At 37.8% G+C, this 20,530-nt stretch overlaps 1 protein-coding gene across 1 annotated transcript in view; it reads right to left on the reverse strand.

The window, feature by feature from the left end:
- LOC125227613 overlaps window positions 1-20,530 on the reverse strand; it is a 147,067-nt gene that overhangs the window by 38,956 nt on the left and 87,581 nt on the right. Inside the window, exon 2 of the mRNA XM_048131961.1 lies at window positions 5,187-5,410. Within this exon, the coding sequence (XP_047987918.1) occupies window positions 5,187-5,410 (224 nt within the window). The remainder of the gene's footprint in view (window positions 1-5,186; window positions 5,411-20,530) is intronic.

Raw genomic sequence — 20,530 nt, forward strand, 5'->3', positions numbered from 1 at the left:
ATTACAGTGCATAGACTGCCATTTCTCGACACAGGCTTAAAACTTATGAACCTCAGTTTTGACAATTTGTCCCATATTGTTAGCTTGATATGTGTTAAAATGTCAAAATATTATTAGCGCCATCTAGCCAAGCGTTCCTCAAAGGTGTAACGCCATCTTTTCCACCGTACCTTTACCTCTAGGGCTTTCTAGGTAAGTTTTTTTCTTAGACTGGATCCGTCTATACGGTGTTATAGATGTCTTTGAGTATAGTAACAATTACGCGCCTTGACAACTTAATACCGTAGTAAACCGCCGGTCATCTCGGCAAATTAAAAAGTTGCTGTCCATAAACTATCCTTACTTTTTTAATTAAAGGCACGAGATTTCTCGAGTTATTGATGGAGCCAGGAGATTGTTTTAAGATTGAAAATGTTTCTTGGAAAATCGCTGAGCTTTTAAACGAGAAAATACTGGAGAGGTTTATTTTTGTTTTGATATACTATATATAATACTGGCCTTAGCGTCTATTTCAGACGATTTATGATGCAATGTCCGAGAGACATCGCTTTTGATGACTAAAGAGACCTATGCGAGAGCGACATATTTTGCCACATAGCTGACAAGGGAAGCTTGCAACCGATTGCGACGTTTCGCTATGGTGTCTTCTTTCCCTTTTGTCAGCAAGTGCCGCAAACCAGGTCTCATCGACGAACTTGCGACCCTCCAACGCACCTTCGCCACTCCGTCCGCTTCTCCGCAAGCTTCTCCCAGTTTTCCTGCCATGTCCCTCTTGGCGCAGTCTTTGAAGTAAAGCAATGGTCTCCCAACATCTCTTTTGACAAAATCGGATACTTTATAATTCTTAGGTTTATTATGGGACGTTTCTTTGAAATCATGAAATTTAGAACGTGGGTGAAATCAAGGGTGAACAGGAATCTTCTGGGCGAGCTCACTCCATCGTAGGTCACGTCCTTGCCTTTGGCTAGTCTGTGGCAAAGAGTAGGCCAATTTATAATTTAAAAAACCCCCGACCGTGACATAGTAGACAGATTTTCATGAAACATAGCTAAGAACACTCCCGACTAACTCAGCTTTCAGACAGAAAAAACTAAATCTAAATAGGTTCATCCGTTCAGGAGCTACGACGCCACAGACAGACACACACACAGACAGACAGACAAACAGACAACAGACATACAGACAGACGGACAGACAGACAGACAGACACATCAAACTTATAACACCCCGTCGTTTTTGCGTCGGGGGTTAAAAAAAATGCCGGAGTCTAAACTTCGAGCTACAGACCAATAGGTTTTCGTACGGACACAAATAGGCATTTTCTTAAAATCGGCGAAGACTTTTTCTCCGGTACTGAAAACACATCTTTTTGGAAGTAAATACCTACTACGCGCATAGATGAAACACTATATGTTCATCAGATAAATCCTAGTAAATATAAATGTGTAAAATAATTATAATATTAATCCTAAGTTAATCTAATTACCTACTTGTTGCCCTCTTAATATTGCTGTACCCTTACAGGGTGTCACATGTATACCTCTATGTTCCACTCCATCCATGCTTGTAATGTGATATGCAAGATTCTATTCTACACTACTTGTAAACTGAAATAGTACCTACAGTAATTTGAACATGGAAAAATTCACCAATACGATCAAGATTTGCACTTTGCAGCATTGAATATTTTTTTAGAATTACTGACAATTTTAATTATAATGCAGATTGTTAGAAAAGAACGAATGTTCTATCACACTGTCACAGATCTCCTATGCTTTCTAAGCCTACTTAACTGCTGTTTTAATTGGAGGTAGTCTCAAAGAAAATTGCTTATGATCTGCAGAATTTTCAGAATTAAGAACAAGACCCTACTCTACTAGAAATCATCGGAAAGATAATATTGTCTTGTAAACTATAAAAAAGTTATCTACCCATATATTAAATATGCCTTATTCTACCAAAAAGATGGATTTCCCAGATATACACAGTCGTTAAATTATATTGGTCACCCATTAATACTCCCTCATTACACCTGCGATCTCTTCGCGCCCTAATTTGGCGGGGTTCCAAGTTGTCGAAAATTACGCGGCTACTTCCGATTATCTCCGAACACTTCCGATCGCTTCCGAGACTCGATTACTTATTCCTAGTCTTTCATCTTTTGAACCCAAAGAGAACCGCAACTACTCGTAGTCTGGTCCCTAACATATCTGTGGTCAACTGTAAGGGCCTATGCAGCGTGTATATCTATCTGTTCCATGAATATTTTTAATTATTTTTAGGCTTAAGGAGCCATGTAGTTAACATGGTTTTTGTTTTGAGTTTTTCATCAATGAGATTTTTTTTTCAATACAATCATAATAATTCAGCACGCAATGTAAACGTGTTACTTCTACATCAATTAGCGTACCTACCTAATCGTCATTACAACATGGCGTTTATGTCATGTCAAATTAAGTTGGACGGCGTACATTGCTGCTTGGACAGATAAACATTTTCTGAAAATTAGGGATACCTACATTTGTATGGAGAAGCGATCGCGCGTCCATTCCCCTCTTAATGGAATTCTTCCTCTGTGTTTGTGCAGTGAACGGGTACTGCATCCGCGGAACTATTGAATGCACTCTATCAAAAGCTCAGCTTCCTGGCTGTGAAATGAAGGAGCATTCATCTATTGATTCCGTTTCTTATACCAATCTTTATTGTCCCAGAGCTGTAAGAACCTCTTTTTAACACATGACAGCGTCCACAAAACAAGTACTTAAAAACCAATATTTCGCTTACTTTAAACATAATCCTACACATGTTACATTTTTGCGGATCTTCGATAGTGAGTATTGTACGGTATTAATTTATCACGCAGGATTTATTTATTATGTAATTTATCATTAACTTTTATTTTTAAACAAGTGCTGTGGCAGAGTCTGTCATTTCTATTCAAATGACATTTCAGTAAGTTGATAGAAATCGTATATTTGTTCCTAATCGATTCAACCAATTCGAAATTAATCGTTAGATTTGGCAGACGATACGTCTTAGCCACATCGATTTTGACACAATTGTTTTGAAGTATGTTCACTTCAATTGTGTCAAAAATGTGAACTTACAAATCCGGGATATTAGTCGTTTCCTTAAGATAAGATTTTATCGTAGTAAGCTTAACCAAAGAGTGTATTTTATACATGTACATTGTACATTTTTTTTAAAAAAAAAAGCCAAAATGCAACTTCGTTTCAACGACGCAAAATTTTTGATGTCATCTATGCAGGCTGTACTCCTTCCAATTCCATAATTTCTACATTTATAATTTAGTTGGTCAGAAAGAAATTAAATTTACAATATTCCGTCAAACATGACAACTTTACCGTTTGTGGTAACTTTAGAAATTTATTGTAGGTAAAGTTGCGACAATGAATGCCACAGGTTCAAGGTGTAGGTGCCTAATTAATAGACAGTAGCATTAATTTTTTTTTGGGATTTATTTGTTGATATTCATAATACTCGTATGACAGTCTAAAAATCTTGCCCATGAAAACCAATCTGGGTTTTTGCCAAAAAAGCTGAGTGTAAAAAATTACGTGGTATAAAATAGCAAATACAAATAGCTTTATAAGTAATATTTTAAAAAGTCACTAAGAGATCGAAAGCGAGTAAATATCATTATTTTACCTTTTTTCACGGTCACGTGGTCACAGAAGATTACCATTGATGCAACCTGGCCAATATATGAGTACAAAACGCGAGCACTTAGTGGTATAACGGCTCAGCTACATTGGTCTAAGCGCGACAGCGGTGAGCTGCGACCATACATTAGAGCGAGACACAGCGATGGGACTTTTCATTCGCACGTATGGCTGCCGCTCACCGCTGTCGCGCTTAGACCAATGTCGTGGCCGGGCCGTAAGATACAACAAGTGAGGAACCTTAGGCGACCACCGCCGTCCAGCTTGTGGTACTCACGCTGGAGGGATTTGCTCCAAAATATAATGCTATCTAATTATATAAAAGATGACGATGATGATGTCCTACCAGACGTATCGGTTGACGGCGATATCCTGATCAATTTATATAAAAGAAGAAACTGACTAACTGATACATCAACGCGCAGCCGAAACCGCTGGTCCTAGAGATTCCAAAGGCACGTAGGTTCCTTACAAGGTGTAGAAGAGTCACTTACTAAGGGAGTGAAATGGGGGTCTTAAGTTCTTCCAAAGACTTGAACGTCAAAGGTGAAGCCGCGGGCAAAAGCTAGTAATATTTAAAGTTACTAAGAGTTCGAAAGCGAGTAAATATCATTATTTTACCTTTTTTCACGGTCATTGGTCACGGAAGATCAGCCAATGGAACCTGTCCAATATATGTGTACAAAATGCGAGCTCTTAGTGGTATAAGATACAATGTGTGAGTAACCTTAGGCGGCGCCGTGTCGTGCGCGCCGTCGTACACGTACAGGTGGTCGTTGCAGTCCAGCTGCAGCAGGTCGAAGTGCAGGATGAACCGCTGCAGGATGCTGTGCGTTTGGAACGTGACCGTGCAGTCCAGGTTGCGCTCGTTCCGCGACCACAGCACGCCGCCATCCAGCTTGCTCTACTCACGCTGGAGGCAGTTCCTCCACAAAATATACTACATTTGAAGTCACTAAGATGTCGAAAGCGAGTAATAGGATGCATTGGGGTAATTTCGAAGTACAGAAATGCTCTGGTAATTTCGAAAGGGGAATCTTGATATGATAGATATAATAGTGATTTTTATGTGACTTTCGAAATTATCCCAATACAAGTGCGAAAAAAAAAGTTCGAAGAGAGTGGCGATAAATTAAAACACGACCGAAGGGCCAATGCAACCTAATACATTACGATACAAGTGCGAAAAAAGAAAGTTCGAAAAGAGTGGCGATACATTAAAACCCTCCCTTCGGTCGTGTTTTAAATCGACACGAGTTACGAATTTCCTTTTCGCAATTGTATCGTACAACGTTTTTCCAACAAGAAAAATACTCACTTTTCGCACTAGTGCGATGAAAAAGCACCATCTGTACTGAAAATAACACTATTTTACCTTTTTTTTCCGACGTTTCGGCCAGGTCGCGCCATGGTCACAGAAGAGCAAGCAGTGCAACCTACTGGCCTATAATGTGTACAAAACGCGAGCACTTAAAGCGTTATAAGATACAACAAGTGAGTAACCTTAGGCGGCGCCGTGTCGTGCGCGCCGTCGTACACGTACAGGTGGTCGTTGCAGTCCAGCTGCAGCAGGTCGAAGTGCAGGATGAACCGCTGCAGGATGCTGTGCGTCTGGAACGTGACCGTGCAGTCCAGGTTGCGCTCGTTCCGCGACCACAGCACGCCGCCGTCCAGCTTGCGATACTGACGTTGCAGGAAATGGTCCTTGCATAAGGAGTCCATGTAATCTGGAAAGAGCAGAAGAGAGTCTTGAGTTTTTGAGTTCTTAGATCTTCGATTTATAAATAAATATTGGAGACACCTTACACAGATCAACTTAGCCCCAAACTAAGCAAAGCTTGTACTATGGGTGCTAAGCGACGATATACATACTTAAATAGATAAATACATACTTATATACATAGAAAACATCCATGACTCAGGAACAAATATCTGTGCTCATCACACAAACAAATGCCCTTACTACCCACTGCCAACTGAGCCAGACCGGTCGTCATTTGTGCGGGTTGTACTAGGTGCCATTCGGGTTGACGTCCGGTCTGGCCTAGCACGTAGTGACCCTGCCTGCTACGCCGCGGTCCCGGGTTCGAATCCCGGTAAGGCCGGGCATTTATTTGTGTGATGCGCACAGATATCAGTATTTGTATATTATATCGTTGTCTGAATACCTGCAAAGCCTTCTTGAGCTTACCGTGGGGCTCAGTCAATCTGTGTAAGCATGTCCTACAATATGTATTTATTATTTATGTATCTATTATAACAAAGGTACCATTCGGATTCGGAGTACATTGGCATTACTACAGTGGTACTGTGGCGCAAAACTGACAAGTAGATAAGAAATCATGAGAGAACAAGACATCAACGTCATGGATGTCTTCTTCTAGGTTCTTGTGAATGCGGATTTCAATAAAATACCATTGTAGAACTTTACAAGGCGGACAAGGCGTATCATTATTGAAGTTGCCAAAAAAAAATCAAAGATTTAGACATTATTCATCGCGGGTGGCGATGGATGGCGCGAACTTCGCCGGGAGTGTAAGAATTCTAGTATATGAAGCGCTTAACCATGTCCTAAAAGACCTAAAACCAGTATTACCTTACTTTATTAAATGCTCCTCTTATTTACGTTTTAATATGTAAGCAAGAAAACAACAGCTTAAGACAAAATCTCACATAACGGAGCAAACAATAGTAAGGTAAATTATGTATCCAATATGCCAGGACAATCCCTGTCGCGGTTACCTCCGCTGCTTTATTTAATTCAAACGCTCGTATAAATAATGCAAGACTGCCATGTCACATTACACCGGGGCCGATTCTAAAATATTTAATCTATTTACAGTTTATTTTTACACTGAGAGAAAATACAACCAGTTTTCATGTTCGTTCAACAAGTTTTTTGGTTAAAATAGCGCCTACGTGCTCTTTGGTTCAAACAACAGGCTACTTGTCATTTGAATCGGCAATATATTTGAATCAACAAGTCGATTTTATAAAAACAACCTGACACATATTGTTTTAAACATACGTTTGGCTGATTCAAATGGATAAACCGCAACAAGTCGAACTTGTTAAATTCACAATGCAAATTTCTCTCAGTGTAATTTTAGAAGGTGGAGGAGGTACGGCTAGGATGGTACAAACAAGTCATGAGGCGAACCGATTAGCTACTCCGTAAAATCAGCGATCGAGAGGCAGAGGCAGACGACCTTCAACTTAATGGTACACTGTCGAAAGAAACCTAAAAACCCGCAATATTACATATAATGTATATGTAATATTGCGGGTTTTTAGGTTTCTTCCAGCTAAACTGTGGAATGAATTGTCGCCTGCGGTATTTCTGGACCGATACGACCTTCAAACCTTCAACAAAAGAGCGTACACCCATCTTAAAGGCCGGCAACGCACCTCCAACACTACTGGTGTTTCGGGTGTCCATGGGCGCAGTGATCGCTTACCATCAGGCGACCAGTCTGCAATCCCACCTGATTTGCCTCCTATCCTATAAAAAAATATCCCGTTGTTGACAACCCAGGACAGACCGGCCTGACGCAAACGCACAAGATGGCCCAACCCCAAATAAAGCTGGGGGATTAAGGGCAGGCTCCTATAGAAAATACCAAGGTCAGTTATCATAATTAGTTTTTTATTATAAATTTATAACCAATGTATTTATCCGCGTACATTATTGTACAGTTACTCAGTAAATAATGTATTAATTCAACAAATATATACACATCTAATAATGTACACTATCATACACTACATTCATTTGCTCTCACAATAGACTCATCTCTTATAGTAAACATAGACACAGGAAGAGGGAATTTTGTTACAAAAAAGTTAAAGGACCTATAATGTCACTTAATATTGCACTCCTACGATTTCTCTGATTTGCCAGAATGTTGATTGCTAGAGAACGCCTTATAGCATTAAATCCGTATTTTGAGTTGAATTTTCTCTGTGCAATAAACATGAAATAAATGTCGATTTAAACTTTCACGATTATTACACATAATTATTAAAAAAAAAAAAAAAATATATATATATATATATATATATATATGAAATAATAGTATTTTATAGAATCGTGATATAATACACAGCTTTTCAGTCGAGTACCATGTTTAGGCCACGAAGCTTGCTGAGTGGCCTAATAGTACGGTACGAGAGTGAAAAGCTTAATTATATCACTATTGTATACAATACTTTTTCTACGAGTCATCATCTTCATCATCAATGGACGGAAATATCATCATTCAAGTTAAAATTAATGTTAATAGCGTCGTTCACCGTTGCGTTGTATCAACATCGAATTACCTAGCAACCAATTGTTTGTAATAATCGTCTCTGATTCGCCGATAACGCGACAGATAAAAAAAATGTGTTTCAGATGCAGAAAAATTGGCCAGGTATCGCAAATTAGTATAGAAATTGTATGAAGTTCTATTTTTGAAATTATTACAGTTAACTAAAGTCAACTATAATGAGATATTATAGTTGAGTCGGAACTGCCATAGAGTATCCAACACTGAAAAGTTAGCACTTATAGTTTAGTCTGTGGTGTCCTAATTGACAGATTACAGACGACGAGTAGAAAAATGTATTTTGCAGAATCGGCCTGCTTGTCACATTACCTCCCCGGGGGATAAGCTCTGCTTTAACAAAGTGCCGTTCTGAATAATATTCATAAAAAGCCTTAAGAGAAATTAAATGTGTTGAGACAAAGGCACAGTTACAGCGAGTTTTGTTATTGTCTTGGATTTATTCAGGAACTACAAAGTGTTTCTTTGGATTTATAAATTTAAATTTTAATATTTTAAATCTAAATTAATCTTTGAAACATTTTATATAGAGGTATACTGAAATTGATGTCAAATACGAAAGGAATGACTAAAAACTCTGTGACTGAAATGGACCCAGTGTCATCTTCATCCAACATTCGACCCTTTCATGAGCCTGTGTGGCCGTTTGGACGAGGGATTGCAGAGGACGCTGGTTTGATTCCAGCACTGGACACTGGGAGCCTTCTTCACTTTTTTCTTCCGTCTTTGACATACATTTGCACGCATACAAGATATCTTTATTTGTTTCGTGAAACGTTTTCACTCTTGCTATTATTATAAGATATTTACCTTCCAGGAAGCTCCATTGAAATGGAACCTTTCAATTACTTTTGCTTACTTAATTTCTATATTACTTTTTATTCCTTTTCAGTTAGTCAGTACTGCGCCAATTCTTTAAAAATACCTACATCAACAGATTCCTTACAACAGATTCTTCTAAAATATGTCTCTTCTAACATAGGAATATTATCAGATCACACATTCCAGAGAACGCTAACATTTCTATTGATATCATATCTTTACTTTCACGTGCTTCCGACGAATCTAATTCAACATCTAAACGTACCCACACAAGATCCAATATCAGTGGAAGTTGTGATCAGGATGTATCTGAAGATAGAGGGTTATCTTTGAGATGGCGATATCTTGCACTCGGTTGCGATACTTCTGCCGATCAGGTTGATCTTACGTTGATAGTGAGCTCGCGCGACGTCAGCCATGTAAGTACATTTTTAATATTTTGCAATACGGAATTGAATATTCTTTGCATCGTAAATAAAGTCAAGCAGAGCTTGTGCTTAACACCCAGATAAAATACTGTGTAAGGAGGTGACTGATATATGCTAACAATACAATACAATACAATACAATACAAATACTCTTTATTGCACACCTCAATACACGAAACAACATAGCAAGTATAAACAACAACTTAAGAGGTAAAACAAGAGGCGGTCTTATCGCTAAAGAGCGATCTCTTCCAGACAACCTAGGTAGTGGAGAATAATAAATTTAACCTTGTAAGTAGGTGTACTAAATGTAGACTTAGAGGAAATCTAGCACAAACTATACTACGCAAAACAATATACAATGACCAAATTTTGACATACATATTTCTCATTGACCTTTACAGAATTTTTAAGCACATTTTTACTTTTATCCATACTAATATTATAAATGGGAAAGTGTGTGTGTTTGTTTAGGTTCCTTCTTAGGTTTTTCACGGCAAAACGGAGCGACGAATGGACGTAATTTTTTAAGTGGAGGTAGTTGAAGGGATGGAGAGAGACATAGGCTACTTATTGTCTCTTTCTAACGCGAGCGAAGCCGCGGGCAAAAGCTAGTAGTGTTATAAATTTGTGTTGATCGTATATGAAAACTCTTAAACTGCTTTTCAAAAGTAAAACAAAAAGTGTATTCCTAAAGACTACTGAATTAGACTCTTTTGGTAATAGTATATTACTTTGTATAGAATTAAACATCTGAACAGAATCAATTTATATTTATGTTCTCGACAACGCAGTGAGTAGACAAGTTTAGTTACAAATCTATCATGTTCCGTAGCTTATCGTATTATCTCTCCAACGTTCTTCCGTATTGGTCCAACAGAGTCAGTTACATTTTGTAGTAGTATTACTAATTGTGACTTTAGTTAGGTCGTCAGCACATTTCAACATTGACATTTGATTAAGTTTTCTCCATACCAGGAGCGGCTGCGGCGTGGTGGCTCTGACCATCCTCCTACTAGCCAGCGTGTCTCCAGCCCCCACCAGAACCGTCCGTTCCATCTCATCCATGGTGTCTGGAGTCACCACAGGCCTGGAGGTACCCCGGGACTTGATCGCGGGCACCGGTGCTGGCACAGGGGCCATGCAGCTGGTTATTAATGTCCATACGGATAGTACGGGGAATATTGAGGTGTATACTAATTAATTTAACGTACTGGCTTACACAGCCATGAAAAACGTTGTCGCTCCACCTGACACTGCTTGAATAGTCTATAGACTTGAAGGCCAATGATGATGATGATGATGATACTAATTAAGACGTAAAAGTTGTAGTTGCTGATATTGATCGTGAGAAAGGGGATATTTATTATTTTGGAAAAGTTATCGTTGTAACACCGAAACACCACGCTGCGCTCAAAAACTCGGAAAATTGATGTAGCTCGAAAAGCGGCCAAGTTAAAGTGGGACTGGGCTGGACATGTCTGCCGTATGCCGAATGACTTGTGGGCCAAGATAGCCACGGAATGGGAGCCCCATGAGTCGAACAGAGGATCCGGCAGACCTCGCCGGCGATGGCGGGATAACTTGGACTCCTTTTTGACAGACTGGCCAGTTTTAGCTCAAGATCGAGAAGAATGGAGAAAGAAGGGGGAGGCCTTTGCCCAGCAGTGGGACACAATAGGCTCATAATAATAATAATATCGTTGTACAAAAGAAAAAGCCGAGTAGAAGAATGTACACCTAATGTGAATTTTGTGTTTGATAGTGCTTATTTAAATGTACCCAAATCATCATGGTAGGTGTCTAGAATTAATTTCTAAGTGCATATGAGAAAATATCTTAAATGATTCATTGGGTAGTTGAATAAGTAATTCAAAAGCATGAGTTGACAACGGATTAAAAACTCATAATTTGCCAAAAAAAAACTTTTTACTTAAGGTGTACTCGGTTAATTTCGAACGTCGAAAACCGTCGGCAAATTCCGAAAATCCCTTATTACTATGGAATCACGGGTGATTATCATTTGAATTTCGGAATTTTCCGACGGTTTTCGACGTTCGGAATTACCCGAGTACACCTTATAACAAAATCTTGTGTGGGCCCCTGAAACTTAGTAAAATAAGGGCAAGGTAATTATTTATTATTTATTTAATCAAAAAGTAACACAGCATTACAGTTTACACCAAGGCACTGTGAAACTACAAAATACAAAACAAGACTTACAAAAAAATTAAACTTTATATTTGGGCGACGACGTAACAGCGTAACTCCGTTGCGTCGTCTGACTCAGCGTAGGATTCGGCAGGAGGTAATCATTGATTATTTACAAAAATATAGTTATAACTAAATAAATAATACCACGCTGAGGGGTCTTAAACTTAGTAGAATTACTTACTATAAAATCCGGGCTTTTGCTAGATAACTACATTTAAGATCTAACAAATATCTTGATGATAAAGACTGATCAAAACTGCTTACGCGCAAAACAAATCAAGTTACCTGATCACCCAAGTCGCAGATTTCTCATAAAAATCTGATCGGAAAACATTTAATTCGGTTCTCCAAATTGGATTCGGGAATCCAAGACATTCAGCGTATCGCTAAAGGAATTGTGTAACGAGACCAAGACACTAATACATTTGGAAAAGGGGATTTTCTGTTTCAAAGGAAGATTGGCAGGGGATTCAGGAGGTTACTATGCCTACCGGCCCATTTAGACCTTTTATGTGAAGGCAATAAACGCTTTTCATTTCAATACTGTGTTCGAAGTATCTTGTGATGAGTATTGAGAGTAGTAGACATGGATAATTAGAAACATTTGAATTCACAAGCTGTATCGAGTTAAAAAAATAAGTGATCGTATTTTATGTTTATATAATATGCTTTTTAAATATTTGTTTTCAATAAAAATGACAATTTTAATGTTGAAATAAGCTAATACATAAGATGGCAGTCTAGCCAAAGCTGATAACAGTTGATAGAAGACACCAGTGGTTCTATTCTTCATCCTATTTTTTTTTCTCTTTCTTTTGGCGTTTCAATTAGCTTGGCTAGGCCTTCTGGAGTATGCATTTCAATGTGAATATTGTGAATTACTCATCAGTTACTGTAAATAATGTTTAATAAACAATATTTTTTAATATACAATTGTCCGAATCATTAGGTTTGATAATTTTGGAAACAAAATGTACCTACTAGTAAAGTTGTCCACCACAGAAGGGTATTATGCTTCAAGTTAAATTCTGACAGAAATTTTTGATATAATGGTCCTTTTGGCACGTGAAAATCAGGACCACTCTGTGTTGAAAAGCCAAAAATATGCGGTATGAATTATTTTAAAGGGAGAAAATGAACATCCAATTATATCACTATAAATGCGATTGTTCACAGCTTTACCCCAAAATAAACCGATCATCATAAAGTTAAAATTTAATTTCACGTCAAAAAGGCAACGAAATTTTCTCGGTAGCAATTTTAATTTAAAGATCGGATTTATTTTGTGGTGAAAACACATATGCACATGTGTGTATGACGTACAAATGTTTACTCTGTAAATATTTGGTTACGATATGTAGGTTAGTTTTATTTTGATAACGTTTCTATTAAAGGAGTAAGTTTTTGATTGTGTTTTATTTGTACAGCGACGTGTTTATCTTGGAAGTTATCGGTGATGTCAAATATTGGGGATTGAGTTTCTGATAGGTACTTTGAAAGGGTTTTGTGACAGTTTGACTTCTAAGAGTAAAGAATTAGTATGAAAATAAATAAATTAATATAGACTTTAGGTAAGTAAGTTCGATTTCAATAATATGTAAAACACTCAAACTTAAATTGCAATAATATTAATTAAATACGTTTTACCGTTGATTGATGCATAAATTATGTTCGGCAATTTGCATGTGACTCCTTGGGAATGGCAGGCCTTAATAGGTTACGGAGACTGCTTAAATTTAACTGGGCTGTATGTTTGTTTGTCACATTAAAAAAACTTAAATATGCTTATTTTTTGAATATAATTAATAGAAGTTGCATAAAACTTTTAAGAGTCATATACTAGAGGTATATTTTTGTTTTCATATTTATTATTTCTAGAAATGAATAGGTAGGTACTTTGCTGGAAATAATTTATCTGTAGGAAGTAAATAAAGTCTTGCTCCGCTCTCGCTTATTCGGTCAATCCGCGGCAATATACTCTGTCAAACAAGTTTGTCAGTAAATAAAAACAAAGAAAACTATATGCATCCTTTTCTTTAGGGTGCTAGAGAAAAGGATACCTATAGTTTTCTTTGTTCTTACTTACTGACAGACTTGTTTGACAGCGTATAGTAAAATGATTCACGATTTTATGGCATGTTCCAAATATTCACGACGCAAGTTTAAGTGATAATCAGTCTCTAAATAAGTGTTACTTTCCCGATATATGCACAGATTCTGTCATTTGCAGATGTAGTTCAAATAAACACTCAATGAAGTCGTGACTCACGTTACTTTTACTATAGATTTTCTTGTGAAAAAGGAATTTTCAACTTTTAACAGAGCAACTAATATTTTCAACGTAAAATTGCAAGTTTAAAGGAAAGCTCAAAAGTAAAAAGTAGGAAATTCTAAAATACTGTACCGAGAAATTCTACGCTCTCATAAATTGTATTTAAAGTGAGATTTAAAAATAAATTCGCTACTTATTGATCATACTTTTAAATAAGAGTAAGCGTAGTTTTTAAGTAAAATACTCTCTTAGAAAGTTGGGAAACTTTTAAGTGCTTTATACCTCTTGGTTTTTGTAAACTGATTGTAACGGCATATACTGTAAACTGTAACTTAACTATATATCTTGTGTGACTAATTGAGTACTGCACGTCGATTGCATACCAACTATAATGTTGGCATTGGCAGTTATAGTTAAGGCACAGCGGGGGAAATCTGGACGGGGGGAGGGGGCAATTGTAACTAATCAATTATTTCCATTATTAGACTATGATGTTGACCGGTGGGCACTCTATTTAATAATGCAAACATTGTAAAACATGGAAAAATCGTCTGTAAGTCTCATCCTACGGCATTGCATCCACAGCATTCTAGGGTTCGTCTATAAGCCCGCGATAGTTTTCACAATACAAACTGTTTTTATATGCGATAACTTGGAGAAAAACGATCAGACATGTCTAATGGTAAGCGGTCGCTGCCGCCCATGGATACCCGAAACACCTTCAACTCGAAGTTGCGCTGCCGGCCTTTAAGATAGGTGTTCTGTTCTTGATTGTTTAAAGGCATATAAAAAAAAATACGCGGCATCCCTCCGCGCTGAAGAACTGAAACTTCGAAAATAAACTCAAAAACATTTTGTCAAGTGACCATCACGTTACTCAAATTATTGAAAATACAAACATAAACTCATTTTGCACTTAATCTAAATACAAAACACACACTTCAATTCATTTCTGTTCTGTCACTGACTGAGTCAATAAGTGAATGAATAGAATGAGCGAGTCGTGTTGAGCGCAACGTCACTGACAGAATGTTACGCGCTGAGTGAGACCACATTTAACGCAACGTAACACTGACTGAGAGTTCAGCAGTTCTCAAAAAGTTTGTACATAGCCACGTCAGCAAATTTCAATTGATCCTACTTTGTTACCAACATTTAGTAATATAAGTCGACTTTCGTAAGATATATACACACAGAACTTAATTTAGATAGAAGAAACAAATTCATATATTTGTATAGGGGCCGAGCGTGTCAAATTTTGTACTGAAGTTGATTCTTGCGTGTAATTTTAAATATGTCTCAGGCTCTTGATTGTTCATACTTTTTGTGTTGTTGCAATTGAATATCACGTAACGAGGCATTTTTTATGTTTTGGTTGACTTCAACTTACAAAAATTGACGCCCGAAAGGTGCAAGCTGCGAGTAAAGACGGGCAACTCAGTGGATTTCACTGAGTTCATTTGACACGCTAAGTAGATACGTTTGCTTGATCTATGGTATATATGACATCTGTGTATATACAGGATAATTGCTGTAATTAAGAAAATATAGATACTAGAGAACCTTAAGGACCAGATAAAACTTATTAAAATCTCAATTCCTGAAATAAATCTTGGTAACAAAAAAGGAATAAAAGTAAGAAATAAAACTCATTCCTTAATTTTTTACAATTTTTTTTTTAATACTACGTCGGTGGCAAACAAGTATACGGTCCGCCTGATGTAAAGCGGTCACCGTAACCTATGGACGCCTGCAACTCAAACAGTATCACATGCGCGTTGCCACCTCATTAGAAACTTGTACACTCCCTTTTGCTGTGTTAAGTACACAGCAAAAAGGAGTGTACAAGTTCCAAGGAGGGTTCGGGTTGCCGACGACTCAAAGGACAATAGACGGAACAAGTTAGTTCCGTAAGTCCTCCCGTCATCAGCACACCGCACCCTCGTTGAGCTCTGGCAGCCTTACTCACCGGCAGGAACACAACACTATGAGTAGGGTCTAGTGCTATTTGGCTGCGGTCTTCTGTAAGGCGGAGGTACTTCCCCAGTTGGGCTCTGCTCTAGATTCGAGCGAGACGATATCCGCTGTGCTGTGCCCTACCACACAAAGCGGAATATCATTCGCTATGCCCTACCTCCTACTAAACTTTTTCGAGAACTGCTGAGTTACGCACTGTCAGTTGCAAGTCGCGTTAAAAGTACATACATACATACATACAATCACGCCTTTTTCCCATATAGGGGTAGGCAGAGCACATGAAACTGCTAAAGTTACAGTGCCACTCTTGGCATAAAAGTTTCAGTTCGAAAACAGTCAAAACCGTATAAGATCGTGAATACAGAATCATCCTCTTATATAATCAGTAGGCAGTTCATTCTAATGTTTAATTACGTACATTAGGGAGAGGAGCGGGAGGAATGCCGTAAATTCTTTTTTTAATCACTTTCAGCGGCAAGGCGGCGCGATTATTGCGTTATTTTCCTGCTTCTTATAAGTGAAAGTGCTTATTTATCAAATTAAGCATTTAAGGAGTCGCAGAAAGCAAGCTGGAACTGGAATATCGGAAAGCATAAGTTTTTCAGCCAAAATGTCTGTCAAAATCGGAAAAAGCGGAAAAAATCTTTCCTTATATTAAGTTAATTTTTTTAATACTACGTCAATGCAACTCAAGGAGTGTCGCATGGCATGCGCATTGCCAACTCATTAGAAACTTGTACACTCTGTACAAGCTCTGAAGAGGGTTCGGGTTGCCGACGACTCAAAGGACCCTCGTTGAGCTTTATGCACTAAGATACTAATGACAACATAATTTTCACCGGAATTAGTATTTTTATCACTGCACATGAGCCTCTAGCCAAGATTAGGTACAGTCGTGGACGCTTCATACGCAATTGGCTGTTTTGCAATACGGAGCGATATAGAGAGTTTGCTAATTCGCTATCACGTAGCGTGAGCGATTGGCCACTTGCCTACGGGCACAGAACTTAATTTAGATAGAAGAAACAAATTCATATATTTGTATAGGGGCCGAGCGTGTCAAATTTTGTACTGAAGTTGATTCTTGCCTGTAATTTTAAATATGTCTCAGGCTCTTGATTGTTCATAATTTTTGTGTTGTTGCAATTGAATATCACGTAAAGAGGCATTTTTTATGTTTTGGTTGACTTCAACTTACAAAAATTGACGCCCGAAAGCTGCAAGCTGCGAGTAAAGACGGACAACTCAGTGGATTTCACTGAGTTCATTTGACACGCTAAGTAGATACGTTTGCTTGATCTATGGTATATATGACATCTGTGCCTACGGGTCTATTCTCGCTGCCTATCCAACGTCAATTACGCTGCTAAGTGTAACGTGTAAGTGCTTGAGCGTCCATTACTGGACGGTTGTTTAATTTAGACCCGATCGATATTGTCATCTCGGGGTTATCCGCCATTTTTATTATTTATTTATTTAATTATTACAATCAAAGGTATCTATACAGTGCTCCACAAAACTATGGTATAATTTTGACTGTGGAGTCAAGAAATCAATAATACTTCGAAGGTTAACAGTCAGTTGAGGGATAAAAGGATATCATCATCATTAAGGTTAACATTTGAGTTATGGGTACATAAACATTAAAATAACATAAATGCAGGAAGACGATCCCTTATAGAGTTTCTAAGAGATATATTTTTAACTGTCTTTTGAAGGTATTTTTGTTTGGTTCCTGTATAATGTCACTTGGCCGTAATACAGGCCGTAAGTTCCGGAAAGACGAGTAAGCGATGAGATATCTATGATAGAAACGAACAAACACTACTCGCTCCCGTGTAAATAAAAATAAAAAATTTGAAAAAACCCCCTACCATGATATAGTGGACTGATTTTCATAAAACATGGTTAAAAACACTCCCGACTAACTCAGACACATAAATCAGATCAGAGACATAAATAGTATGGAATAAAATATGGACATATAACAATTGTTATCAATAAAGATTTTTCTTTTTTCTTTTCTTTTCTTTTCTTTTCAGCTTTCAAACAAAAAAAAAACTACAGAGGTAGTGTGAAAAGGGTTTCCTTCGGAAACGTTCGTATTTGTCATGCTAGTTCAGTCAATGTCAGTACATCTTGTACTGAGACTGACTGAAATAGCATGACACGTTCGTACGTTTCCGTAACAGTTCGAAGTCAAATCTTTTCGCACTACATCTGTAAATCAAAATCGGTTCATCCCTTCGGGAGCTACGATGCCACAGACAGACACACACACAGACAGACAGATAGACAGACAGACAAATAGACAGACAGGCAGACACATACAGACAGACACGTCAAACTTATAACACCCCGTCGTTTTTGCGTCGGGATAAAAAAAAAGCGATCGACTTATAATATAATTCATCGCTTGGCAACGTACTATAATATGACTCGCTCATGCTATCATCCCGTCTCCTTTATTTGTCCATCTTTCGGCAAAACGAAGCGACGAATTGACGTGATTTTTTAAGTGAAGATAGTTGAAGGGATGGAGAGTGACATAGGCTACTTTTTATCTCTTTCTAACCCCTCACTTCCCTAAAATAGGGGTGAAAGTTTGTGTTGAGCATTCGGCAATTTCCGAATTTAATGCGAGCGGGCAAAAGCTAATCCATACTAATATTATAAATGGGATTGTGTGTGTGTCTGTTTGTTTGTCCGTCTTTCACGGCAAAACGGAACGACGTATTTGTTAGGTGGAGATAGTTGAAGGGATGGTGAGTGACATAGGCTACTCTTTGTCTCTTTCTAACGCGAGCGAAGCCGCAGGCAAAAGCTAGTATATAATATATGTCTTAAGCTAAGCGTCTAGCCAATGCCTACTGCAGACTGCAATTTTCTTATAAATTGCAGACTCGCCCCCACAGCTGTCGCTTGCATCGCATCGATACGATCTTAGTATATCTGCAATATTGAGTATTAAAGGGAATATAATGATGTTATTCAGGGCTCGAGGATATATTGAATAAGGTTTCAAACACGCGTTTTGTTGGATATAACTATCTACTACTTCAGAGTTTAGTTCACTTAATTTAGTGTAAGTAGATTTTCATCACATTTGCTGTTTAAAGGTATCATTGCGTCTACGTGTACTGAAGCATAATGTACTATTTTATTCCCAAGGGAATAATGGATTTAGTTTTAAAAATTAATACAATCCGTACAATACTTCAGGCAAAGGATGTTTCAATCTGCCAAGGATTTTTATTGCACAACCAAAATTTTACTATTAAGCTATAAAATATATTATACGGTATGATTAATGCATTTTATTTATGTTTTACAATTATTTCAGTGTGTTTTGCATTTATTTCGTAAAATTTATCTCAGATAAATTGTTATAATTTATAATCTGACAACATGCTCTCTACTCGCGCTTGACCGCGTGCGTACGCGAGGCACCCACCGTTGCCTAGCAACGGAGAGTACAACAGATCGAAATATTTAAATAAATGAGAAGTAAGTTCAATTATATGATTTATATGCTTTTTTGGACGTTGCATTTAATTTATATGCAGTATTTTCGTGTTTATTTCGTTCAAATAGTGTTTGTTGTCAAAAACAATGGATTTAATATGAATAATCTGATGAAGATCAAGATACACTACTGGTCGCAACGCCACCGGTTGAAGGTTTTGCCTTATGACTATTTTTCCTCTGTATTTTTCTCTCAAATGTGATGAAAAACATTGTGTGTAACTCGGGGAGTATGAATATTACTAACTCGAGTCTTTAAATCGCTCCGGCAAGCCGTCGCGATTTAACTTACTCTCGTTAGTAATATTCAACTTCCTCCCCTTGTTGCACAATGTACTATTAATTTACAACGAAGTTTTTAAACACACGTTTAAGTGAGGATAAATATAAGATCTAAAATTAGCCTTATGGCCTTATGATGTACTTAAAACGTCGTATAATACACGTGCGTAGAGGAACTTTTTTTCAGCACTTGTATCGCAATATATTATTTCCACGACGACAAATTAATAAGCGTCTAGTCACTCCTGAAACGCAATCGCCCTAAATAGTTTTTTATTTAAAATAAAAAAAATGTTAGTGTGTTTAGAAAAACGTCCCACTTTGTCGGTTTACTTTTTTTTGGTATGAATAAACTGACAAAGCGGCTTTATAGCAATCGACAAAGTGGGACGTTTTCCCATGCGCACTCACCAATACAGCCCAAAAATTCTACCACCCTTTTACACATTTCAATATTTTCGAGCATCCACTAAATTTCCCACCTAATAACCCGAAAACCCCTCACTTAGCAAATTGATCCACAACATTAATCCCCAGCATCATAACTCTTAAAAAAGTACGCTGGGGCAATTACGGCGGCTTATTGCCTCCGGGATTCTGGCCCAATTAGGACCGTATGTGATATTAATTTGATAGCGTTTGAGCTGTAGTGGCAATACAGTCAATGTTTAGAAGCGTATTTTTTATAATTATACAATACTAGCTTTTGCCTGCGGCTTCGCTCGCGTTAGAAAGAGACATTACGTCCACGTGGTCACGGCTAGACTGGCTGGGAGTTGTATCAACATCTTCTAGCTGTACGAGTTTTTCGAACTACCCGCACTTGATTGTCATTAGTCACTTTTACTCTAGGGTTGCCACTCTGCCTACATACAACACTCACGACATCCGATGGTATGGGACGGGAAGTTTTCTCACGTTTACACTTGCTAATCACTGGATTCCACGAAGATGAAATCCCTTGCCCTGCATTTTGATTGAAATTACGATGTTTCCTGATTT

The sequence above is a fragment of the Leguminivora glycinivorella genome, chromosome 6 (genome assembly GCF_023078275.1).
Source record: "Leguminivora glycinivorella isolate SPB_JAAS2020 chromosome 6, LegGlyc_1.1, whole genome shotgun sequence".
NCBI lineage: Eukaryota > Metazoa > Arthropoda > Insecta > Lepidoptera > Tortricidae > Leguminivora > Leguminivora glycinivorella.